The sequence below is a fragment of the Prionailurus viverrinus genome, chromosome C1 (genome assembly GCF_022837055.1).
Source record: "Prionailurus viverrinus isolate Anna chromosome C1, UM_Priviv_1.0, whole genome shotgun sequence".
Lineage (NCBI taxonomy): Eukaryota > Metazoa > Chordata > Mammalia > Carnivora > Felidae > Prionailurus > Prionailurus viverrinus.
Window position 1 is genome coordinate 62731456 of NC_062568.1, and position 26898 is coordinate 62758353.

General features: G+C 34.2%; 1 protein-coding gene and 1 non-coding gene across 10 annotated transcripts in view; both read left to right on the top strand.

Moving 5' to 3' along the window:
• LOC125173711 (sodium channel protein type 3 subunit alpha) overlaps nt 1-26898 on the top strand; it is an 82545-nt gene that overhangs the window by 23269 nt on the left and 32378 nt on the right. For 2 of the 9 annotated variants that reach the window (XM_047873194.1, XM_047873196.1), the window contains exons 8-16: nt 50-191; nt 1226-1464; nt 6352-6378; nt 7491-7743; nt 13384-13731; nt 14742-14874; nt 16379-16617; nt 24311-24484; nt 25666-26022. In XM_047873194.1, the coding sequence (XP_047729150.1) occupies nt 50-191; nt 1226-1464; nt 6352-6378; nt 7491-7743; nt 13384-13731; nt 14742-14874; nt 16379-16617; nt 24311-24484; nt 25666-26022 (1912 nt within the window). Of the gene's footprint in view, nt 1-49; nt 192-1225; nt 1465-6351; nt 6379-7452; nt 7744-13383; nt 13789-14741; nt 14875-16378; nt 16618-24310; nt 24485-25665; nt 26023-26898 lie in introns of all 9 variants that reach the window. The other 7 variants (XM_047873189.1, XM_047873192.1, XM_047873190.1 and 4 more) reach the window with 6 other exon arrangements.
• LOC125174283 (small Cajal body-specific RNA 24) lies at nt 15907-16032 on the top strand. Its single transcript, XR_007155395.1, has one exon. It is a non-coding gene; the product is annotated as a small Cajal body-specific RNA 24 (non-coding RNA).

Genomic DNA, 26898 nt, shown 5'->3' on the forward strand with positions numbered 1-26898 from the left:
ATAACTATAATGGCTATGCTGACCTTAGCTCAAATTCTCTCTCTTATAGCCAGTGTCCAGAAGGATACATCTGTGTGAAGGCTGGTCGAAACCCCAACTATGGATACACAAGCTTTGATACCTTTAGTTGGGCTTTCTTGTCTCTATTTCGACTCATGACTCAAGACTACTGGGAGAATCTTTACCAGTTGGTAAGTGTCTTACTCCATTGGGGCTGCTGCTACAATACACCACAGACTGGATAGCTTATAAATAACAGAATTTTATTGCTTACCGTTCTGGAGACTGGGAAGTTTAAGAATAAGACACCAGCATGGCTCCATTCTGGCAAGAGCCCCTTTCTGGTTCATAAGCTGATTCCTTCTCACTGTGTCATCATCTCTCTGGAGGCTCTTTTTTTCAGGCACTAATCCCATTCATGATAGCTCTACCTTCAAAACCTCCCAAAGGCCCCCACCTTCTAATACTATCACCTTGGACATTAGGATTTAAAGTTAGGAATTTTGGGGGGACATAAGCATTCAGGCCGTAGGAGTAAGGTTCAAATCAACATGTGTGGGATTTAATTTTATGAACATATATGAACTGAAAAATATCAATACTTGTTAGTAACACACTAGAATACAGAGGAGGGTCCAGTACGGCATGTTTGCCTAGAATCCCAATTGTTCATTCAGTCAGTACATATACAGTAAGGACTTTTTATATGAAGGACATTTCGCTAGGAACTATAGAAGATGCAAAGAATGTTCAAGGCTTTGAGTTCATAATCTAGTTATAGATATAAAAGGAACACATGAAAATATTTAAAAGCTCAATGCTCACTTTTTCTTTCTTTCCTTATTTAAATTCAAGTTAGTTAACACACAGTGTAGTATTGGTTTCAGGAGAACTGAAACCCCGTCCACCCCATCCCCCTCCCCTCCAGCAACCCTTAGTTTGTTCTCTGTATTTAAAAGTCTCTTATGGTTTGCCTCCCCCTCTGTTTTTATCTTATGTTCCCTTCCTTTCCCCTATAGTGAAAGATAAATATCATATGATTTCACTTATATGTGGAATTTAAGAAACACAACAGAATCAATGTTCATTTTAACACCAAACAAATTTTGGTCAAAATACAGGATGATAAAAAGTATTCATCTCCTCACTATCTAATTATGGAAATAAAATCTTTACCTGGGACATTATATAAAATACTGATGAAATTACCCTTTGTTTCCTCTAGACGTTACGCGCTGCTGGAAAAACCTACATGATATTTTTTGTCCTGGTGATTTTCTTGGGATCTTTTTATTTGGTGAATTTGATACTGGCTGTGGTGGCCATGGCCTATGAGGAACAGAATCAGGCCACCTTGGAAGAGGCAGAACAGAAAGAGGCTGAATTTCAGCAAATGCTTGAACAGCTTAAAAAACAACAGGAAGAAGCTCAGGTACTAAGTGATAAAGTTTCACGGTTACTGTTGTTATTTTTTTATTGTAAATTTTAAGTAGGAATATTGTTGTGCACAGAGGTCAAACTGGAACTGGCTTTTCATTTGGTATACAAGCACTGTCATTAGAAAAGGGAAAGCTGGGGCACCTGGGTGGCCCAGTTGGTTAAGCATCGACTTTGGCTCAGGTCATGATCTCATCATGTTCCAGGAGTTTGAGCCCCATGTTGGGCTCTGTGCTGACAGCTCAGAGCTTGGAGAGCCTGCTTTGGAGTCTGTGTCTCCCTCTCTCGCTGCCCCTCCCCTCCTCACACTTTGTCTCTCTCTCTTAAAAATAAATAAACATAATTTAAAAAAAAAAGAGAGAGAAAGCTATTCAAACCTAAAATTGTTTCTCAAGTTGGAATCAAAGGAACATCATCTATAGAAATTAGCTTGGGGTAGAAAACACAGTTGGGATAAGGTTAACTATGAAAGTGTCTCATGAAACCTGAGAGAGGAATCTGATATTCAGTTTAATGTGAAAAGATATATAACTGGTATTTCCAACTATTCATGTTTCACTCCTAATTATAACATTTGAGGGTTTATTCTGAAGTTAATTGAACTCAAATGTTAACAAGAGAACTTTATGTATACCTACTTTTAACCATTCTTTGGGGTTTCTGTAGCTTAAAAGGTGTTTGCTACAGCCCCTATCAGGATATCACAAAAGCATCTGCATTAGATTCCAACTTTAAATTCTCATTAATATTAAAAGGCTATTTGAACACAGGTCATGGTGAATGAGGTATTCATGTCTTGAGGGAACAGACAGAAGAACAGTATTGGCTTAAAAGAAAATCATAGGAAGACAGTAAATTCTGATTCAGGGCAGTGAAACTTACAGTTCCTCCACATTTTTGCCAATATTTTGCCAATATTTTGCCAATGGTCAGTCTTACTAACCATTCTACTAAGTCCTTCACTGTTTTATTCTGCATTTTCTTAATGATTAATGATGTTGAGCATATTTTCATGTTATTTTCTGTCTATGTATCTTCTGTTATGAAGTGGATGTTTAAATCATTTGCCCATTTGTTTTTTAAACTGGGTTTTTTGTTTTCTTGAGTTTTTAGTCTTTATATATCCTCAAAATAAGTCCTTTAGTCTTCAATGATATATATACTTTGCAAATACTTTCTCCTAATCTGTAATTTACTTTTCATTCTTCTAATAATATTTTTAGGATAAAAGTTAAACTTTGATGAAATATACTTTACCAAGCCTTTTTTGTTTGTTAGGTCATGTTTTGGCATTGTATCTAACACATTTTTGCCAAATTAACATCATACAGATTTTCTATTTTTTCTTCTAGAAGCTTTATAGTTTCATGTCCAATATTTAGGTCAATGATTCATCTTAAGTTAATTTTTTGTTTAAGGTGTAATTTATATGTTGAGATTTTTCTTTTGCATATGTATATCTAATTACTATAGCACCATTTGTTGAACAAAATATCTTTCTCCACTAAACTGCGTTTGAACTTTTGTCAAAGATCAGTTGTCCAGATGTGAATGTGTCCATTTCTGGATTTTGTTCTGTTCAATTGATTTGTTTCTCTTTATACCAATACACATTTTTATTACCACAGCTATTTAATAAGTCTTGAAATTAGACAGTTATAGCTCTCCAACTTTCTTTTTCATAGCTGTTTTAACTATCCTAAGCCCTTTGTAACTTTATATGGGTTTTAGAATCACCTTGTCAATTTCAGTTACGTTAATTTCTGTTGCTATGTCTTCAAGTTCATCATCTTTTCTTCTGTAATGTCTGATGTGTCATTAATCCTATCCAGTGCCTTTTTCAACTCAGTTTATGCCATTTTCATCTCTAAAACATTGATCTGCATCTCTTTTATATTTCCCATGTCTTTAACATTTTGAACAGACACAATATAGTTATAATAACTGTTTAAAGTCCTTGTCTGCTAATTCTAAATCTGTGTCAGATCTTAGTTGGTTTTAATTATTTTTTTTTCTTTATTACTGTTCATGTATTACTGATTTTTTTTTGCATTCCTAACAATTCTCAATTTAATTCCAGACACTGTTAACTTTACCTTTTTTGAGTGCTGGATATTTTTGTATTCCTAAAAAAATTCTTGATCCTTATTTGGGGACATTACTTACATTACTTATAAACAGTTTGATTCTTTTGCATCTTGAAACCTTTGAAGAGTTATTAGGTAGAAGTGGTGGAGCATCTAGTGTAAAGCAGACTATTCCCTACCACTGAGCGAAGATCCTTTTAAGTATCCAATGCCCCATTAATGCAGTGTCTTCAAAACCACTGTTACATGTATTTTGTCTGTTTTAGTGGTTATTGCAGGAGGGAGAGCAAATCCCTATTACCATATCTTAGCCAGAAGCAGAAGTCCAAATAACTTTTGTACATAGTGACTTTTTGATATATAGTGATTTTTCAGACGGATGGTTCTAGGTATTTAAAGCATTATTTGAATGACAGCAGATCTTTGAATTTGTAGATTCAAAATTTAAGTTCTTAATAATTCTGAGTTACTTTGAAGATGCACAACATATAGCTCTAAGTCCTTTTTTTGAGGCTTTTTTTTTGGTGGGAAAAATTTAATAGTAAACTTTGGGGCAAAATTAGAAATAGTGGTATAGTTATAGTTATATATTAGTTAATATATATATATTATATATATAGTTAATATATATATAGTTAATATATATATTAACTATAGGTATAGTTAATGTCTTGTAATTTTAATGGGTTTTTAAACCTAGATTTATGTCTTTAAATTTTTTGAAGTTTATTTATCCATTTTGAGAGAGAGAGGTAGGCAGGGAGGGGTAGAGAAAGGATCCCAAGTGCAGAGCCTGATGTAGGGCTCAAACTCACGAACAGCAAGACCATGACCTAAGCTGAAATCAAGAGTTGGACGCTTAACTCACTGAGCCACCCAGACACCCCCAAACTGGATTTATGTTTATTTTTTTTAAATATATAAAATTTATTGTCAAATTGGTTTCCATACAACACCCTGTGCTCATCCCATCAGGTGCCCTCTTCAATACCCATCACCCACCCTCCCTTCCCTCCCACCCCACATCAGCCCTCAGTTTGTTCTTAGTTTTTAAGAGTCTCTTATGCTGGATTTATGTTTAAAGTGAAGTATAATTACAAGCAGCCATGTGGCTTTATTTTTTAAGGACTGTGTGTATACAGTGAGTTATATACGCTAAATCACACAGAAAGGTTATAAGAAGAACTAAATGTTACTCCTTTAGTAAATATTAAGCATATATTTGTTATTTGTTATAGGAGGAATTCATCAATGCAATACTCTCAGTCTAAGTAAGCAGGACATTGGTCTTGTCACAGAGATGGGTAGAAACAGGTACACAGACATGAGAGGTGACAGGAAACATCTGCCTTTGAGGGAATCGGCAAATCACTGGCAGTGGAACAAGTGACAGATTTGAGTTGATGAGTGACACAGAAAATGTGTTGTGTCGGGAGGTTACTGTTGTTGCCTTAGAAATGCTTTAGTTTTGAGTTATTTGAACTGTTATCCAGAATAGGTAGGGAAATCATGTCTTATGCAAAACAAATTCCGGAAGTGATTTAAATGAACATGAGTTTCAGGATTATGACAAAGGAATATTACCACCACTTCCTTTATTTCTAACTGCAAACAAGTTAATAAATGATTAACACTGTGTGTTGCACTGTGTTACTGTGTATGCAAAGTGGAAAGGAGAATTAAAGACTTTATTTGGATAAAAATAAATATATGTATATTCATTAGTTCAACAAATGCTGTATATTACGTACCTCCTATGTATCAACTACTAAGCAACTCTAACTTGCTACAAATAAGTGCTTCATTTATTCACTTTATTTTATATATATTTACATTGGACTCATTCATATTTACAAAGGGCCCTTAATATTTCTCATCTTCCATTACTAATGATATTAGAAGTGATACTAAAATCAAGAATCCAATAAAAAAATCTGGCTCTCTGACACTATGTAATTTTATAAATACCCAAACTCTGAATTACTGTTCCATTAAATTGCTAGACAATGACTTATACTGAGTCTTAGATCTAGGTTTCCATAATGAATATAGTATTCAATATAAACAAAAATCTGTTTTACATTTTATGTACATTTTACATTGCTTAGCCCAACACACATATTTTTTTTAAAACATTTTATTTATTTATTTATTTTTTGAGACAGGGAGAGATAGAGCATGAACAGGGGAGGGTCAGAGAGAGGGAGACACAGAATCTGAAACAGGCTCCAGGCTCTGAGCTGTCAGCACAGAGCCCGACGCGGGGCTTGAGCTCACGGACCGCGAGATCATGACCTGAGCCAAAGTCGGCCACTTAACCGACTGAGCCACCCAGGTGCCCCGAACGCATATTTAATTCTATATGGAGTACTACGATTCCTATCCCTGGGATCATGATAATCCTAGAATATTTGCATTATACCACCTTTAATTTTAAGCCTTTCTTTTCCTTTTTAATTATTTGCAGTTGAGATGAGATTTAGAAATAGAAGTTATTTTGGAGGCTTTGCTTCTCTTCAGGAAGGAAAAAACAAAAAGCATGTGTTATCAAACTCATTTGAAATTGTTTTATCTTCTTTCCTAAAATATGTTTCTGTTATACAGACCATCGTGACACATAGTCTTTTAGGAGATCTTCAAAATCCAAGTCTAAATATGATGTGTTGTTCTTTTCCCACCCTCACCCCAGTGTCTAAGACAATTGACAGCTTAATACCTTTTTTGTCTTTATTCACCAAACATTTACTGGACACTTTTTATGTCAGGTGGCATAATAGGCAATGTGCACAAACACATATGACTAAATTCTTATCTAGAATTTATCTAGTAGAGAAGATAGGATAGAACAAAATGGGTGGCTAAATTAGAGTTGTTTGTATTCAGTAATGACATATGTAAAAAGTTGAACCAACATTCTTATAATTTAATCATTTCCACTTCTGTGATTATATTTAAAAACAAGAATATACTTAATGAGAACTCAGCTTTGATATGCACCATATCGCTGTTTCATATTCTCTCTAGTCATGGCTAAATCATTTCCAGTCTTAAAATACTATTCATATAAATGAAATTACAACACATTTGTCATGTGTCATCTTAGAGCTGGTTGTTTCTTTAGTATATACAAAAATTCAAAACAACTAAGTATACTTAGTGCTGAAACAAAAAAAGAAAATATTTGAAGATCTAATAATCCCTTGAATGATCATTTCAGGCATTTACTGATTGCTATGTTAATCACTTATTATTTATAATAACAATAAATAATATATAAACATTAAAAAATTTAAAACTAAAAGTGCTATGTAATAAATTAGTCATGTTAATCTCAGTTCACCCTAGGGATGTGAACTATAGTACTGAATATAATTCAAATGAAGGAAGAGGTCAAACTTGCCAATTATTCCCACTCTTTTTATCTGGTGGTAAAGCAGTAGGCACTTCAAATGATTTGAGTTCATCACCAAAGGAAAAGAAACGATCTTAGTCCTAGATTTAGAAGGAAAAAATATCACTCAGTTGTTCACAGTCACATGTGGGAAGAACAAGTCTGTGGATGGAATTGGAATAGTAATCAGATCAGCAACCACCACAAAGAGAACATTTGCTTTTAAAATGTAGATATTTTTAAGAGAGCAATTTTGCCTAGAAATTAAGCTAATCTCAACAAGGTTTTTTTTTTTTTTTCAAAGACTCTCCAAGAGATGTACCAAACCTGACTTTTCTTGCCTTAATGCATAGGTTACCATATTGCTTTGTACTGTTTTAAATCGTCATTATTAAGTAAACTCTCTTGTGGTAAAACACAACGAAATGACCAGAATGTTTCCATATGCTTAATAGTCTTACATGGCAATGTGTGTACCACAGTCAACTGTTTCCAAAATGACTTGTTATAAACAGTGCCTGGCTTTGTCTCAAACAGGCAGTTGCAGCCGCATCAGCTGCTTCAAGAGATTTCAGTGGAATAGGTGGGTTAGGAGAGCTCCTGGAAAGTTCTTCAGAAGCATCGAAGTTAAGTTCCAAAAGCGCTAAGGAGTGGAGGAACCGACGGAAGAAAAGAAGACAGAGGGAACATCTTGAAGGAAACAACAAAGGAGAGGGAGACAGGTTTCCCAAATCAGAATCTGAGGACAGTGTCAAAAGAAGAAGCTTTCTTTTCTCCATGGATGGAAATCGACTGACTAGTGACAAGAAATTCTACTCCCCTCATCAGGTATGGTTTTCTATGAAGTGTTCCATTTGTTTTGTCATTGCTATTGCTTTGTATTTACTGATTTTGGCATATTTTTATAATATCTCATATAAATGAGGGACAGGGAACTAACATTTAATGGTTAATTTGTATCATAAGTCGTCTTTAAAAGACTTTTATTAAACCATTGATAACTTTTAAGGTAATCAGCTTTACACATGCACTAATTTGAGACCCTGTTTCTTAATCTCCTCTTTTTGGGGGGTGAGGGTATGTAACCCACCTATCAAATTTTTCTCTTCAGTGAGAGTTTTGCAATCTCTTGTTTACCTTTTTCATTTTGAGACCTCAAATGAACTTACTATCTTTGCATATGGGTGTCTCCTTTTATTTTTTGAGGTTCTCACTGCAACATATGTATGAATTTTGAAAAGAAATGTTACTAGATTTTGCCTTATTCTTTTGATACGAGAACTGTGCTGTCGTAAGTCTCCATTATGCTGACATGGTGTTGCTCTATGAAACATTAGAATGAAATGACCTAAGTGCTCTTGGAAGAGACCTAAATTGAAGATAGTATATGTTTGCTCTGATTTAATATGAACTACACAATTCTGCAGCATATCTTCAAGCCAATGAGGGAAAGTAGTTTTAAATCTTTGTTAATACATTTTATGGGTTGCATAATGTAAAGAGTAAATAATTATGAAATCTGTGTAAGTACAGTATGGCTTTGAACATTATTTGGTTCCCCTAGAATTTCATGTGCCATGAATCATTAACTCTTATAATCATATTAATCTGGGTCAGAATTATACCTTAAAAATAATGTTTTAGGGGGCATTATATAATTGAGATAAAGCAAAAAACTGTGTATCAACCAAGAGGTATGACATCTTTCTTATAAAGAACAAAAACTTTTCTAAAAATTAGAAGGATAAGCACAAAATTCAATACAGTGTTTAGTTATTGGCTGACAGGAAAGGGCATATGCAAGTTATCAATGGGTGTTTATTTTATAATTTATATTGAAGATGTAAATAAAATAAAAAATAAATTGATAGTAAACTCCATATTAATAACTTGAATTCTCTTAGTAGAACAAAATAGATGTGCACACACAAAAAGTTAAAAGATAAAAATCATTTCCCTTCAGATAATGCCAGTACCAAGAGATCCAATTATTGTCTTGCATAATACAAATAGAAAGTATGGTTTTATATCAGCACAACGCATTTGGGAATAACTGGAAGCTCTATTTGTCTATTTCTGTGACCAGATTTTTTTTTTGCTTAAACTGTCACCCTTGATATTTTAGCATTATTAAGACTATTAGGAGTCATTAGGATTAGGATTATTTGACACTGTAACATAATGATTGACGTCACAGAAGCTTGTGTTCATATGTCAACTCCAAGTGAGTTCTGTGACCTTTCTAGTCACTTGTACTATGTTCAGTTTCTGTAAAAGAGGGTAATGATGTCTACCTTAAAGAGTTGTGTGAGATTAAGCAACACAGAGAAACCTTATGTGACAAATAGTAAAGCTCTTATTAAGTTGGTGAATTATTCAAAAGGAGGGAACTTACGAGTAGTTTCAATAATCGCAAATGTATATGCATAGTAGCAGTATTTATGTGAACACATTTATATGTTTTTAAAAACAGTATTACTTCCATCATTGTTTCATCACCGTGCTCAAAGATAAACTGCGGATTAGTTCATTCAGCCAATCAACAAATATTTTTTGACCACCTGTTAAGTGGCAGAAATAGTTCTAGGTAATGAAAATACTTCAGTGAATGAATACAATTCACTGACTTCATGGAAATTTATACTAAAGAAGAAGACAGACAATATGTGAGATAAGTTATACACTGTGTTAGAAGGTGATAAGTGCTATGGGAAAAAAAAGTAAATCACGAAAAAGGGATCAGGAGCACTAACTTGATGTAAAAATTGTAAATAGGGTGGTTTGGGATGCTCTCACTGTAAAGGAGATATTTCAGCAAAGATTTTAAGGAGGCAAGAAAAGGGACTATCTCATTGAAGAGCATCCCAGACTCGTGGAAGAGCCAAGTGTAAGGCCCTGGCATGGCAGTATGCCTGGAATGCTCAAGGAGCATCTGTGAGCCTGTGTTGAGTGAACCACGGAGAGGCAATAGCAGAGGGAAGTTGGGGAACAGCCAGAATTTTAATACTCAAAACAGAATCAGTATATACACATGCTATATATAATTTATTTTCCAGTATTTATAGATACAGGGATAGTAGGTAGGTAGATAAATAGGTAGGGAGATAGATAAATGGATAGATAGATGGGAGAGATTTTAAAAGTAAAAGAAAGATCCTATTAACTGATAATTTACATATTCCAGTAAAGACAGACAGGGAGCATTAACAAAACTCGCAAGCAAAAATATACCAGAAGCAGTTTACAATTTCTGGTTGTATTAACAAAAAAAGACTCTCTGATAGTAAAGAAAATCAGTGAAAGTAGTGGGAATAGGAAGCATAAAATGGACATGGCATACTGTTCAAAACAAATTTATCTTCTGAAAATGTCGAGGCAGAGAAGCCATAAATTATGGATACACTGCCCCATACTAACATAAATTTTAAATGTTTTTTTTTACATTTAGTCATTATTTTATTTTCAAATAGATAAATCATGTTCAGAGTATAACATGAAAAGGTACTTAAGGATGTACAATGGAAAGTGAATCCCCTCCAAAGATTTTAGCTATGTTGTTTGGACACACAGATGATTTATTTCAACCAGGTTTGTAGTTATAACCAAGTATAGTTGTTGATTTATTGAAACATTGACAGGTACATATACTGAATTTAAAATGCTATTGAGTATTGCCAACACTCACTTTACATGTTCCCACTAGAACATCTTTAAATTCTGCATCATCTTCCATCTTGACTTTTCCCAATTGACTTCAAGTTCAATCCCCCTACATGCAGGATTGTGTTTTACACACCTAATGTCTTCTATTTTCCCAATTGTTATTGAATATTATAAGAGAAAAAGTTCATATTTATCTTCTTGGAACAAGGCAAAAGAAAAATAATGAAGATACCTGGGACTCATGTTGTGCTGTGTCTGAGGCAAAGAAAAATGGCCTTTTGGTCCTCAAAGCATAAAAGCTTGTTTTCTTTGAGAAAGGGCTGCCACAGCTGTGGGTATTCCCTCTACTTTGCTGCATCTTCTAGTGTGTTATTTTTGGTTTATTTTCTCTGAATACTATTTTTGTTATCTTCTTTTTCAGTCTCTGTTGCCTTGAAAGCTCTGCTCATACCCGTTATTATACTTTCCAAAGAGTGAATAGAAATTTCAAATAAACTCAAAATTCTGGAAAGCCTTTGAAACACCCCAACATAAAAACATGCAAATTAAATGAATGTGCCAGATACATTATAATGTACACACATACCACATATCACATACTCCCAGCCAATATCCTGTAGACTGATTTTCAGTTCCCAAAGTCAGTTGTGGAACATAGGTACATTAAGATGATCACCCTGAGCCATCCTAGGGATTAGTGTAAGAAAAAGTTAGCTTTATTCTAATACTTGCATTAGAATCACCTGGAATATGTGTGGGATAGTAAAAAAAAATGGGACCTAAAAATACACACCAAAGTTTCAAAACACAAGTCTGAGAATAACCACTATTATATTGCTAATTAAAATTGAGTCCAAGGAGATTAAAACATTAACATTCTTTATTACTGGGGGCTGAGTTTATGTCCCCATGGTATCTGATTTCTTGATCACTTTGATCAATTAGAAAATCAGTCTAACCACTGTCTGGCACTGGGTAGCCAACTATGTGTGAACTGAGTGTCACAGGGGCACAGTCTCAAGTTGGACAAGCTGGATAGTCAATAGTTCCTGTGGATAGTCTAAGTAAGTCCAAAGCAAGAGCACATTTCTTAATGAAAAATATCTTTCCAGAACATCACTATGACAGAGGGCAACGGCAATTATTCTGGTGCTTTGCAGTCTGGGAAAAGCCATAAAAATAAAAGCTAAAAATGGGACCTAAGAAAATCAGCATGACCTAATTAGGCAGAGGAACCAAAAATAAATTTGATGGAGTCTGCCTTTCCTATGTTTTTTCCCACTAAAATTATTTTATTTGGCTTTATACTGAAGTTTGGAGGAAGAATGGGAAGGTCCAGGCATGTCTGCTGCAGGCATATGGATATATATGCGTGTGTGTGTGTGTGTGTGTGTGTGTGTGTGTGTGTGTATACAACCACATACATATAAAACCCTGACAATGAAGATAGATAGGAGAGGTTATGAGAGTCTAAGCAGGGGGAGCAATGGGGAATGCCATTTTTTTTAAGTTTACGTATTTATTTTGAGAGAGAGAGCACGAGCAACGGAAGGGCAGAAAGAGAGGGAGAGAGAGAATCCCAAGCTGGCTCTACATTGCCAGCACAGAGCCAACACAGGGCTCAACTATGACATCATGACCTGAGCCAAGACAGAGTCAGCCATTTGATGGACAGAGCCACCCAGGCACTCCTGGGAATGTCATTGTTAATGATGAGGAGAAAAAACAAAGATTCTACAGACTGAATAGAGTTTTTTTTTTAAACTATCGCCAAGTCCAGAATAGAGATATTTGGTGTTGCTAGTTTAAAATTCATTCAAAAGGGTGAAAGAAGGGATTTCATGTTAAATCTTCATTTTCCAGTACCATTTACCCAATTTATTGGAGAACATATGCAATAAAAAAGTTCTGAATCATCCAGTTCCTTTTAATAAAATTGAAGCGAGATCAGAAGGATAAGCTATCTTCTACCTCATCCTCCTTGGTAAAGTCATGTAGATATGTCTTGCCTTTTTAAACTAGTGTTGAATTTTAAGTGATAATAGAATTTATATGGCAGTTTAGGAATTCTCTCTGTTGTGTTTGCTATGACATATATTCTCTCATGGTGAATCACTAGTAGCTATATTTGGGAAACTATTAGCAAATTTGCAAGACAGCATCATAGGTAAGTTTCGTGACTTTTATTCCCACATGGACAGAGACCAACAGATCCAGAAAGAAAGTAAACTAATTTCCTTTTAGAATCCAAAAAAAAGAAAACAGAGAGATAATAGTTTTGCTTTTAAATCATTATCTAGAAGTAACACATTTGGCATACATATTTTAAATTTGAGCCAACAATCTCTCTTTAGCCATAACTTATTTTCCAAGTTGCATGCCCTTCAGATCATAGCTTTTCATAGTGAAAGCCACCTACTGTTTGTTTAACCACCACTTCCTCCAAAAAGAATCATTTGTCGTTTCTTGTATCAGTTCTACACCTATAACATTATAATAACAAAATCCACCTCATAGTATTAGAGTTAAGAACAAATGAAATAAATGGTCATGAACTTAGTAAATTATAAATCACAATTCTTAATCAGAAAAACACCCTTTATGCCCAAATTTGCATTGTAGTCTTTAACAAAAATATCAAAACATATGTGTTCTCTCTAAACTTGTTTAGAGCAAGTGTTTAAGAGCCTGTGTTTAAGAGCAAGACTATTCTAATCCAAACAGATTCTGCAATATTAAGACTTTTGTTAAGTAACTGTGTTCCCCCCCCACTCCCAATTCCTTTCTCCCTTGCTCTCTCCTCAGTCTCTGTTAAGTATCCGTGGCTCCCTGTTTTCCCCACGACGCAATAGCAAAACAAGCATTTTCAGCTTCAGAGGCCGGGCAAAGGATGTCGGTTCTGAAAATGACTTTGCTGATGATGAGCACAGTACATTTGAAGACAGCGAGAGCAGGAGAGACTCACTGTTTGTGCCGCACAGACATGGAGAGCGACGCAACAGTAACGTTAGTCAGGCCAGTATGTCATCCAGGATGGTGCCAGGGCTTCCAGCAAATGGGAAGATGCACAGCACTGTGGATTGCAATGGTGTGGTTTCCTTGGTGGGTGGACCGTCAGCTCTAACCTCACCTACTGGACAACTTCTGCCAGAGGTGATAATAGATAAGTTAGCTACTACTGACATTACACACCAATTTGAAATAATCAAAGTCTGGGCGGTTTAGCCTGTTATACCATCCTGCTTCCCCCAAATGAAATGCTCAAAAATACTATATGATTTATTGAATGAAAAACAATAGAATCTTTAGAACCAACTGAACTGTAGAAGACCATTAGCTTTCAAATGCATTAGAGTTTTTAGAGCCTGAGAAGAAACATCTGCAAATTCGGTAGACGTACCAACACAAAATAATGGACACTGTGACAACCAAATTGTTATTATAAATGTATGTTCACACAGAATTATACAATAATTTATTAATATAATGGAAATTTCATACACTTAAAATTAAATGTTATAATGACCAATATATTGATAATAGGCAGTTTCCACACAAATATCAATATTACAGGGAAGTTAAAATGTTGTGATGTCTATTAAGATGACCCTAAAATGTTTTGATTCTTATAGGATGGCATATAGAAATAATCAAAGAAATCTCAGGAAAGCACACACATTTCATTGTACATCTGTGTTTGTGCATGGAAAAAAAAGTTGGCCCATATATGTCAATATAGCTTCAAAGAAAATAACTCTGCCTTGCAACATTATAATCCTACTACTTTTGGGGGGGGGAGATTGATCTGATTGTTAATCATGGAGATAAGCTGAGAATAATCTGCATTTGAATGAAATGAAACAATATATGACTTTAGCATGCTTATGAAATTTCTCTGAGAATTCTAACAGGTTAATTAAAATATTCCTGCAACAAAATTGCCCTATACAATTGCATCCAACTGGTGAATTCTTGTTAAATGCTATCGCTTGTGATAATTTTTAAAAGGTGTTTTTAACTTAATAATAAATTTAATATTTTATTATTACTTGAAAACTATTAACTGGAAAAATTGCATGTAGCATGATTTTCCAAAGAAATGCTCTGTGGTATTGTATTATTCATTGAAAGGGTGGTTTGAACCATCAGTATTTGGTTTGCAGGGCACCACCACTGAAACAGAAGTCAGAAAGAGAAGGCTAAGTTCTTACCAGATTTCAATGGAGATGCTAGAGGATTCCTCTGGAAGGCAAAGAGCCATGAGCATAGCCAGCATCCTGACCAATACAATGGAGGGTAAGAAGCAAGCCACAAGATAGTCAGCTTTACATGATTATATGCTTTGTGGAACTATCTCTTCTTCCTATAGAATTAATAAAGTCAATTACCTAAGATCAGAACTGTGTAACAGACCTACGTAGATGATATGTAAAATATGGTATTATCACACTGGTTACAAAAAGTAATATTGTCCCTTTTTCTTTTTAACACCTTATCTGGTCTGCAGAGTGGTATTACTCCACTGGATTTTATGTCAGTGAGGATTTATCTTTATGTTACATTATCCTTAAACAATTAAACACTTCCCTTGTTAAGTCTTGGTATGTAAAAGAACAAGGAAACACCTCTTTCAAGCTTTAGTCAGTTCTCTGGGCAGGGAGGTAGTGATGTAGTTGGAGGAGGCATATAAATAAATTGGATAAATAAAAACTTGTGTTTAACATTGACCCTAAAAAAAGATCTCTCCTCCATCTTCCACATGTACAGAAACCATTACATTCCTCCAAAGGAGAGCTCACACAAATGCTTGTTAATTTTGACACATCGGAGTGGGCAGCAACTCTTAATCTTCTGTTTATTCATTAAATAAGTCTCCAGTTGATGAAGTCTGGAGGGATATTCCATTAGTTTTGCAATTTTATAAGTCTTTTATATAAGTGTATTTAACATGTGTTTAGAAAATATCAATTACATTTTGTCTCTTGTCCTGTTGGTGTATGTGATACCTGAACAGTCACATAATAATTATAACAGGTTTCACAAATTAAAATTACCAGCAACTTTTAAAAATATTTTAGGTTAAAGTTCTGAAAAATATGAGTAAATATGAATAACATAAATAGATTTTGGTTTGAATCTATACTAAAAAGGGCACACTACATTCTCATTAATGCTAATGTGGAGACAATCAGAGGAGAGAGTTGGTCACACATTAATAAGAATCATAGCTTTAGACAGTGTTCTTACAAAGGCACTTTCAAAAGAAATAATACATGTTTGATACATTTAATTATTTCTGTAAAGATTATTTAAAAATTGTTTTGATGGTGGACATTTATTTTTATTCAGTTTTTTCTTAAAGTGAAGATAACTCTTTGTAAATGTCCTAGCGAAATACAGTAGCTTTCTGTTCACCCTTTGCAAGTTAAGAGGGTGGATCCACTACTGACATTTAAAAAAAAAAATGTTTTCAAAAAAGAATAGAGCAATTTAATCAATAATTACCTAGTTATTAGCTAATGAAGTTAGCTTATTTGAAGCAAAACATTAAGTTGAAGGTATTTATTTTCTGTACTTAATTAAAGGAGAAAGAAAAAATGTCTGTATCTTCATATGAAATTTACAATGAATATTTGTGAACATATTTAATGGGATTGCCTTCTCAGGTTTCTTAAGCTAAGTAATATGAACTTTCATCCCCAGGTAGAAGCACTGATTTTGTCAAATATTGTATAATCTAGAGCAACAATAATTCATTTTTATTGTTATTTACTACTCTTCCTTTTTATTGTTCCCCTAGAACTTGAAGAATCTAGACAGAAATGTCCTCCATGCTGGTACAGATTTGCCAATGTGTTTTTGATCTGGGACTGCTGTGATGCATGGTTAAAAGTAAAGCATCTTGTGAATTTAATTGTCATGGATCCATTTGTTGATCTTGCCATCACTATTTGCATTGTCTTAAATACCCTCTTTATGGCTATGGAGCACTACCCAATGACCGGTCAATTCAGTAGTGTATTAACTGTAGGAAACTTGGTAAGTTCATTTGAAGTTTACTTATTCCCTTTGACAAGGATGGGGGATATAGACCAAAGGAAAAAAACTCCCTTTGTGCTGTGTAGGGAATCTCAGTGATAAGATCTAAAAGTCAACTGGTATGAATGCTGATTGGTCAGAACAATGTCCATGCTGATTGACCATGGTGTCTTACCAGTTGTAAACTTTTTAAATCTTTACTGTCATTCTTGCTGAAGTATAGGTCTAGAAAAACCATGATATCTAATTCCAGCTCCACAAAAATGCTGTTTTAATATACACAGCCTCTAAAGAAATCATGTCCATTGAAGGGAATATATAAAGATTGATTTCTGTACGAAAGAAGACATAATTGTTTCAAATTGAATTACCTAATAAAATGATTCAGTAGTATTCACATTAAGTGAAGAAACAGTAAAAACGCATTTGTAATTTAGTCATACTTTTGGTTCAAAATACTTGAGCAGGCATCTGTGTATGTATGTGTTGACAAGTACATTTCCTCCTTAATCTATATGAGAAAATTGAAATGGATAAACAAGTAACAAAAGGATTATTCAAGAGCTTCCTTTGGGGCACAAGACAGAAATAAACTCAAACTACCTTAAGAGGAAAATAAAAAGACTGACCCCTAAAATGGAAAGAAAAAGATGAACTACCAAACCATATAAAGGGTAATTCTGCAGTTGGGCTTCAGGAAATGCTTTAACCAAGGACTTAGATGTAGCCCAAGTGTTCACTTTGTCTTTTATCTCTGGGTCAGGGAACATGTTTAGGCATACCTCACTGGTTTTACATCTTGTAATATCTGCACTAGAAAAAGACTGGATCTCTTTTTCAGTTCCAGTTCAAAGACTCTCATGATAGGACTCTTGTTTGGTATAGCTTAAGTCAGATGCTCACCTCTGGCTTAATCAGAGGCACAGGGTGGAGCCATGTGAAAACATGACAGATCTGAGGAATCATACAGGTGGAGGAGCAATTCCCAACAGCAGTTGAAAAGGGAATCCTGGGCAGACGATTTCGTAAAAGTCAACCCAGTAAGTGGCCTCAACTTAACTACATTATTTGACTTAGTAAAACACACATCTGATTCTTGAGATTTTCTTCATCCTTGACACCTGTGATACTGATTTTTCTTAAATGATTGTTCCTTGATCTTTCCGATCACTCTATCTTTGCCTTCTTTTCTGGGCTTCTTATGTCTACTAAGGCTATGTTTTCCATTCAATGTTTTTATGTACTCAACAACGATAGGAATTATCTACTATTGTGGTATAAGCTGTATCCCAGTTCTATATTTCCAACTGTTACAGATAGTTGTTCAAGGATAGCTTTAAACACAGTATGTGACAGCTGAAAGATCATCTTTCTCACAGCTTATTGAAAGTCCTAACAATTTCAGTGTAGTCTTGTGTTACCTCTAGTAGTAACCTCCCAGCTTCAAAGAGCCTTTCAACTTCAAAGATAGAAATCAGATAGCCATTTTGACTTACTTCTCCTTTATTTCTTATATACAAGTTGACATGAAGACATTATTTCTTCTTTCAAGGTATCTCTTTTTTAATCCTATAACTACTATTAAAATAATATTAACACACTGCACTCAGTATGCTTGCACTTTGCTAAAGTGTTATCTGTATTTGTGGTTCAACAGTCCTATTTGGTTTTCAAGACTCCCCATCCTTTCTATACCATCTTATTGTCCACTGTTTCCTAAATCAGCCACTATTGGCCCATCAGAACAGTTATGTCACTATACTACACAAACACCACATCTTACATATGCTTACATGCTTACATCTTATATGCTTACATATGGAAAAATATTTCACTGTTCTCTACATTCACATCTAGAGTGTTCTAATCAAAATTACCTCATCTCAATTCTTCATATTCTTCAAGGTTATGTCCCATTTTTCTTTTGTATCTCCTACAGTATTTACATGGTTGCAGCTCAATAAATAACTAACTGGTTGTTTCCTAATCAAATGGGCTGCTTCAATTGAGTAGCATGTTTTCAGGAAAGAACATGGGCTCTGGAGTTGGGTGGAAGTGGGTTTGACCTCATTGCCAATGCTTACTAATAATGTAGCATCTGGACAAGTCTGATAAAAAATCTGAGTCTTTGTTTTCTATTTTGAAACGGATATACTAATACCCATCTCCTGGAGTTGTTGTGAAGGCTGAATGAGGTAATGTGAAAATAATACTATGCCTGGCATCTAGCATGTGCTCAATAAACAATTTCCTTCCTCTAATATATGCTATTAACCTTTCTCTGAAATACTGATAGAAAACAGTTCTGGTCTAGCTCCTGTATTTTTCCCAAGATACTGGTCAGGGAAGTTGAACAGTTAGGAAGAAATTTTGGAAATTTTCCAGAGTGAAGCAGGAAATTGAGGTTTCATGGAATTCCCATGTTGAAGCACTAGTTTGGAAGCACAGGATAAGAGAGGTTGGATTATAGGATGATTGAATGGAAAAGCACTAGACTAAAGCACCAAATCTGGGTTGAAGTCCACTTGTCCGTGCTAAATAATTGGGTACTCTTGAAAAAGTCATTTAGATCTTTGGGTCTGTTCTCTAATGAGTAGAATATATCGGACTAGATGATTTTCACGTCCCTTCCAGTTCTAAAATTCTGTAACTTTATGAGTAGCAATGGAAATAATGAGGTATAGAAATGAGGTAGAAGACTGATGCCTGATAGATTGTGGTAGAACCATTGGTAAGCTGAGGTTAACAGGGGGGAAACAAGGCTCATCAAGATACAGAGTGGACATGACAGGAAACAGACCTGAGTTAACTATTACCAATCATGAAAGTAGGAGAATTTGTAAACTGACTATTTGTATTAACCAAAATATCTTTGTTATTATTAATATCATATATAAGCCATTTCATAGCCTCTCATATAGTATCATATTTTATACCCATAACAAGCTTTATAATAAATATTTATATATGAAAATTTATATGTTTAATTATATGTAAATAATATGTAAAAAATCTATATAAGGAGAAAGAGACAGAGACAGAGAGAGGAAGAGAGAGGGAGGGAGAGAAGGACAGAATATATTCTTTATATCTTGGGTACTTAGTTGACTTTGGACTCTATTTTACACCATGCATGGTTATATTGTGTGGAGTTTATAGTTTACACCATGCATGGTATTTTGTGGAGTTTATAGTTCACTCATTTAAATAAATTTAGTTTCTATGGAGAGTTATTAGTCCTCAAATGATTATATAATACCTTATAAATAAGGACATTTAGGTTTTGGTTGAATTGTTAGCAAAGGAACATACCAAAAAAGACTTATTTTTATACCATAAAAATAAAGCATACCAGCTTTATTTAGATCAATGTGCCCCATTTGTATCCTGTTTCTGGAGCACATAAAAAGCACATCACTTCTCTACTGATTGGGTTGATCAAACTTGAGTATCGAGAGACTTCAAATATCTGTTGAGTTTCTCTAAGATGCTCTATTTTGTTTTTGTTTTAACCATTATAAAACTAATGCACCCACCTTAAGAGATTTTATAAGCAAAAAATCTTCCATCAATCATAGCAGATTAGACAACTTCTTCATCATACAAACATTTCCAACTAACCTGTAACTCTTCAACGAATACAGATAGAGGTCTGTAGCTCCTATACTGATTACTTTTCTTACTATAACTCTCATTTTAACCAATGATTAAGAGTCCATGATATCCTTTTATTCTGCTGGATGCTGAAGGGAACTTGGAACATGGTACTTGTACTAAGGGTTTCACAGGTTATTTGCATATAAAAGCCTAAAGAAACACAATTAGCTAAATTATTTCAATTAAATGGTGTGGAATAGAGTATAAATTTAAAATCTCAGGATAGGGACATGATAACTCTTTGAAGGAAAAAAAAAAAAACCTTTTGCTTATTGAAAGATTAAACACTTGGGAGCCAAATCCTAAAATTTACCTGAGAGGCATTTTGCATCAATGAAGGTGCTATCTGGCCATTTAGCCCCTTTCCTAATATAATACAAAGCTATCTTGTCTCCAAACTAAAAACTTATCATGAGGCTCTTGTGTAATAATTGTTGTCACCAATTTCTGAATAAAATTTGGTAGGCAATACAATGCTGACAGAAATCCAAGAATTTTAGATACAGACCTGATGAGTCATCTCAATGAATATCCTCATTTGACAGATGAGGGAAAGGAACACCATAAATGTTAAATGATTTCCCATAATTTTTCTTTTTTTTTTTTTTTAATTTTTTTTTTCAACGTTTATTTATTTTTGGGACAGAGAGAGACAGAACATGAACGGGGGAGGGGGAAGAGAGAGAGGGAGACACAGAATCGGAAACTGGCTCCAGGCTCTGAGCCATCAGCCCAGAGCCCGACGCGGGGCTCAAACTCACCGACCGCGAGATCGTGACCTGGCTGAAGTCGGACGCTCAACCGACTGCGCCACCCAGGCGCCCCAAAATTTTTCTTTAAGTATATTTCAATTTCACCTCCCCCACCGATCAACAACAACAAATATTTAAAGATGTGTATCCAAGAGGCATGGGAATAATAAAACTAAAACCATTAAAATAAGAGGCTAATAACAATAGAGCAAAAGTAGGCTACAGTTACATCAAATTCACTACAAAAAAAAAAAACAAAAAAAAAAAAACCGGAGCATCAGTCTGGGCAAGCAGACGTTCTGGAGAGCAAACTGATTGATAGGCAAACTTCAGCTTTTAGGATGAACATTTCTCTTTTTCATGTACATCAACATAACCTTCTTCTCTAAGTAAATACTCAATAAGGAAGCCTTCTCATCCCGAAATAAGACCTTAAACTATAATATTTGGTCATCCTAAGCACCCTAAGTGTTGTGCCCCACAAAACAACTCAAAATGCTCCAAATTTCTTTATTCTTGGTTTAGACTCCCAGGCTGATTCTCATCTCTATCCTTAGCACTTAGACTTTTACTACTTACCATGTGTCATCACCTACAATGCGTTAGGAACTTTTTATTGAACTTATCTACTCATTAAAGAAGCTGGATTAGGAAGCCTATAAATTCATTGTCCATAAGAAATGTATTAGCCTAGGGGCACCTGGGTAGCTCAGTCTGTTAAGTGTCCAGCTCTTGATTTCAGCTCAGGTTATGATCTCATGGTTCATGAGACAGAACCTCATGTCCAGCTCTGCACTGACAGCATAGAGCCTGCTTGAGATTCTCTCTCTCTCTCTCTCTCTCTCTCTCTCTCTCTCTCTCTGTCTCTCTCTGTCTCTCTCTGTCTCTCCCTCTCTCTCCTTCCCCTTCTGATTTTCTACCCTGCTCATGCTCTCTCTCTCAAAATAAATAAATAAACATTAAAAAAAAGGAAATGTATCAGCCTAAATGACTTGGTTTATACAGTCTCAGGTTTATATATCCTAATTTCTACTATATTTTCAAAGTCCAGCAAAATGTCTACCGTTTAGTAGGTGTTTAGCAGTTTTTTTCTGAATGAATGAGTGGCCACAGAAGCATATAATCTAAAGTTTCAAAGACAAACTTGTTTTCTGCAGAAAACAAGATAGAATTAGGCTAAGGCCAAACAATAGACATTCAGTAAGGTTTTTATTAATTGTTTTTAATCTTAAAAATTTTTGTGATGTAGAATATTCAAAGGTGGCTGAATGTATATTTATAAACCATACATTAGTGTTGTTTACAAACCATACATGGGCATTATTTACATAATCTAATACAGATTTAGAGGTTGCCAGTTCTTTTTGTCCTTAGAATTTTTTTGATGGAGTTTTAAAATCATGTAAGCATAGGCATTAAATCAGTATGCTAGACTGACCTTTGCTAGAATGAGAAGGAATTTTTAAGAATTCCTAATCACTGACAATGCTAAACTAGACTAAAATGTACCAAAAAACAATACAAATGATGTTTAGGGCTTAAATTGAAAACATTTAAGGATATAAATAGATATAATTTTAAATTGCAAACTATAATTAAAATGAAAGGAGTTTCATGCTGGGGTTACATTAGATGAAAGAATGTATGTTTAAGGTATAGGGATTTTTAAAAATATTTATTTATTTATTTTGAGAGAGAGAGAGAGAAAACGCGTGAGCGCGGGAGAGGGACAGAGAGGAAGAGAGTGAATCCCAAGCAGGTTTCACAATGTCAGTTCAGAGTCTGACATGGAGCTTGATCTCACGAACTGTGAGATCATGACCTGAGTCCAAATCAAGAGTTGAGCACTTGGCCAACTGAGCCACCCAGGCACCCCTAAGGTATAAGCTTGTATAATGCAGAAGATTCAGTCATTTCAAAAGAGCTGAAAAGATCGCCTTATGATTTCTCTGTAGAAAGAAATATTTGTAGATGATTTACCTGGATAGTTTCTACCTCAGTTTAATGTATTTCTATAATTAGGCTGCTAATTCAAATAGTTAGCTGCTCCTGAGACTTCGTATAAGAAATAAAATTTCTCTAAATCAAAATTTATTTTACATTCATCAGGGAAAAATATCTTACGGTGAGTCATTCTATAAGATAAAAAAATAATTTTCAGTGTGCATTCCACCATATATCTGGATTTTCATGCATTAAGATTACTTGAAATACATTTTATTTCCACTTGAGTGAATGAAAGATGAACTGAAATTAAGCTATTTTTTTGGGAAGGGGTATTTCCCTTAGATCTTTCTGTGTTTAGGAAAATAACATATTAGCTGCATTTACACATTTCTAAGAGTGAATCAGTAGTTCTTTTTAATTAACCTGATGTTTAGGAAACCAAATAATTTTGGATACTGCTATTTTGACAGAGTTCCTTCAAGGTAGAGGCTGATTTACCCTGTAAATGGTAAGCTTGACTTTACAGTCAGAAAATGCAGCTATCACCTATATTTAAGATAATTGCTTTAAAAGATTATTTGCAAGAGTAATTTCATAACTCTTCATGCCCCTGGGTCTCTTTGCCTGTGATTTTGAGTTAAATTTTTTTTTTGAGTTTGTTTCATTTTCTTTCTATTGTCGAACATTCTTCCAACCACTCAAGTAATTTATTAATTTTTACTGTGAGTGTATGCACACTGAGAATGTTCTCCTGCTGCTTTCAATTAAATCTGCAGCTCCTTGCTCTATTAATCCATTAACCTTAATTCTGAGGCATGCATCCAGAGATTATTATTATAAAACATTTGTGGCAACCTCACTCTTATTTCAGGAATATTTTTTAAATTATAGAAAAAAGATGATGTCCCTGAAAAAAACACACAAAAATCAAGTATAAAATATGCTTTTTACCAAACTTAAAATAAATTTACAGTAACTTCAAATAATATATAGATTTGTTCCTAATGCAATAATACTAAAAACAAAATTCACTGTGATTATGGGAGAAGTGTGATGTACCAAAAAGGGCTGGAATTCAGTAGTTACTATTTAGTATCAGATTTAAAATGTGAATGAGGAAATGTTTTCAAACCAGCATTTTCTTGGATAGCTAGCAGTTTTGTTAAATCTAAGCATATTTGTTAAATAAAATAAATAGTCCCCTGGAAAAAAATGCTAAACAGTTTATCACATTTCTCCATTTTAAGTATTTTTACTCATGACTATTTAATATTCTTTACAGATTCTTGCAGTGTCAAAAGTTTTTTTCAATGTCTGTGATCTCTATTTTACTTTAGGTCTTCACTGGGATCTTCACAGCAGAAATGGTTCTCAAGATTATTGCCATGGATCCATATTATTATTTCCAAGAGGGCTGGAATATCTTTGATGGAATTATTGTCAGCCTTAGTTTGATGGAGCTTGGCCTGGCCAATGTGGAGGGATTGTCTGTACTGAGATCATTCAGATTGGTATCTACTTAGACTATGTTTATATTCTGTCACTGGCATAAAATTTATTTTGAAAATGAATCAATGTGTATCTTATATTTACTTTAATAATATTTTAAATCTACATCAATATGCATGATACTCTAAGAAAATACATAAATATTCCCTTTAAAACTAAGAATGATAAAAATGGTTGAAGCATTTCATAATGATTAGTTATAGAGGGTAAATTTAAAAACACATGTGCGTCTAAAATTATGTTTTAAATTCATTAACATTTTTTTTTGTTTCAACTCTGTAAAGAAATGCAAATAAAAACTTCAGGCCTCAATTAATCTTAGCTTTTTTTTAAAGATATGTGAATATTCTTATTTTTTTTAATGTTTATTTTGAGAAAGAGATAGAGCATGAGTGGGGGAGGGGCAGAGAGAGAGAGAGAATCCCAAATCTGCACTGATAGTGCAGAGCCCAATGCAGGGCTAGATCTCACGAACCGTGAAATCATGACCTGAGCCAAAATCAAGAGTCAGAGGCTTAACCAACTGAACCACCTAGGTGCCCATAATCTTAGCTTTTTATCAACCTTACTTATATTAGTGGGAACTACTTTAAAGGAACATGTAGGAAAATATTTGATACCATTAGCATTTAAAACAATGGTATAACAAACGTTTTTATATTTGTCAAAAAAAATTATTTCAAAATATGTAAAATTTTATTGGAAATTAAGTAAAATGTGTATTTTTTTCAAATTGAAAGGAAGACTTCATGTAAGTTTTTTAAATCAAATTTGTTTATTTTAGTTTTATTTTATAAATATCCATTAAAATATATAACTCAGATTTTTAATATTTCTTTTTACTCTAAAATGTAGTCTGAGGGTGACATTAGTTTACCCAATCCAATTTAAAACACTGTAATCAAAATATTAATTTGTTTCTAGGGATATATCTGCTGATTAATCAGAATGTTTTATTTATTCTGAAATATTTTCTTTTACTTTTACATTTAAACGATATGACTTGATTTACAATTCTAGCATTGTTAACTCTTTTTTTCTGGATTTGAATTTTAGTATGGTTTGAGATTTTCATATCCCTCAGAAGTAGGTCTATAATATGGTATACTAATAAAACAATGTCTAACTAACTTCTAAAATTATATTGTAATTATACTGAGAGTATTTTTTCACTTAATTACAGCTTCGAGTTTTCAAGTTGGCAAAATCCTGGCCCACCCTGAATATGCTGATAAAGATCATTGGCAATTCTGTGGGGGCTCTAGGTAATCTCACCTTGGTGTTGGCCATTATTGTCTTCATTTTTGCTGTGGTTGGCATGCAGCTGTTTGGTAAAAGCTACAAAGAATGTGTCTGCAAGATCTCCAGTGACTGTCAACTTCCACGCTGGCACATGAATGACTTCTTTCACTCCTTTCTGATTGTGTTCCGCGTGCTATGTGGAGAGTGGATAGAAACCATGTGGGACTGTATGGAGGTCGCTGGCCAAACCATGTGCCTTATTGTTTTCATGTTGGTCATGGTCATTGGAAACCTTGTGGTACGTATGTATTACAAATGCTCATATTTAAGAACAAGATCAAACTGTAGCAAGGAAGGTGGCCTGATGCAATAGACAGCTCTGGTTTGATCTTCAGTAACTTAGACTCAAATCCCAGGACTAGCACTCTGAGTTTGGGGGAGTTCCTTAGCTTCTCTGAGCCCAAAGTTTCCCAACTCTGACACTGGAATAACAGAGCTGAAATCTTACGGCTGGTGTGAGGATTAACTGAGGTACATTTGTGAAAGTTTGGGAGCAAAAATATTAGTTTTTTTCTTTTTGTTTTTCTTTTTCAAAGAAATGCTTTTATGAAGAATAATTTAATCCCAATATTACTGTTAAGGCTTGAATTATTTTTTTATCCTATCTTTACTTTGAGAAGAAAATGATCTCCAGTAAATCTAAAAATATAACTGTCTATTTTATATTGAAATTGATCTTTGCACATTCATAGTTCATATTGTTGGCTCACTCAGAGGCATAAGTTGCACATTACCAAATTTTGAAGATAAATTTCAATAAAATAGGCTATTATATTGTAGCTATGTATTGTAATTATTCAAATGCCTTGGAAATGGTCTAAATATATCCTTCCCTGAATTTACTTTATTAAAAGAAAATAAGTTATTGCAGTTTAAGGTTTCATATGTATGGACACTGACAAGCTTTTAAAAGCTTACTTTCAGTTCTGACCTAAAAGCACAAATGTAAAAGCACAATTTGCATATTTATGTGTTTTGATGCATAAGTTTCTCAATTATGTGTGGACAAAGTGTTCTTTATGCCATCATACTGAACCTTTCCTTTGAGAGGTACATTTCCAGTTAGACTGCTTAAAAGAATGCTTGTGGAGGGATGCCTGGGTGGCTCAGTCAG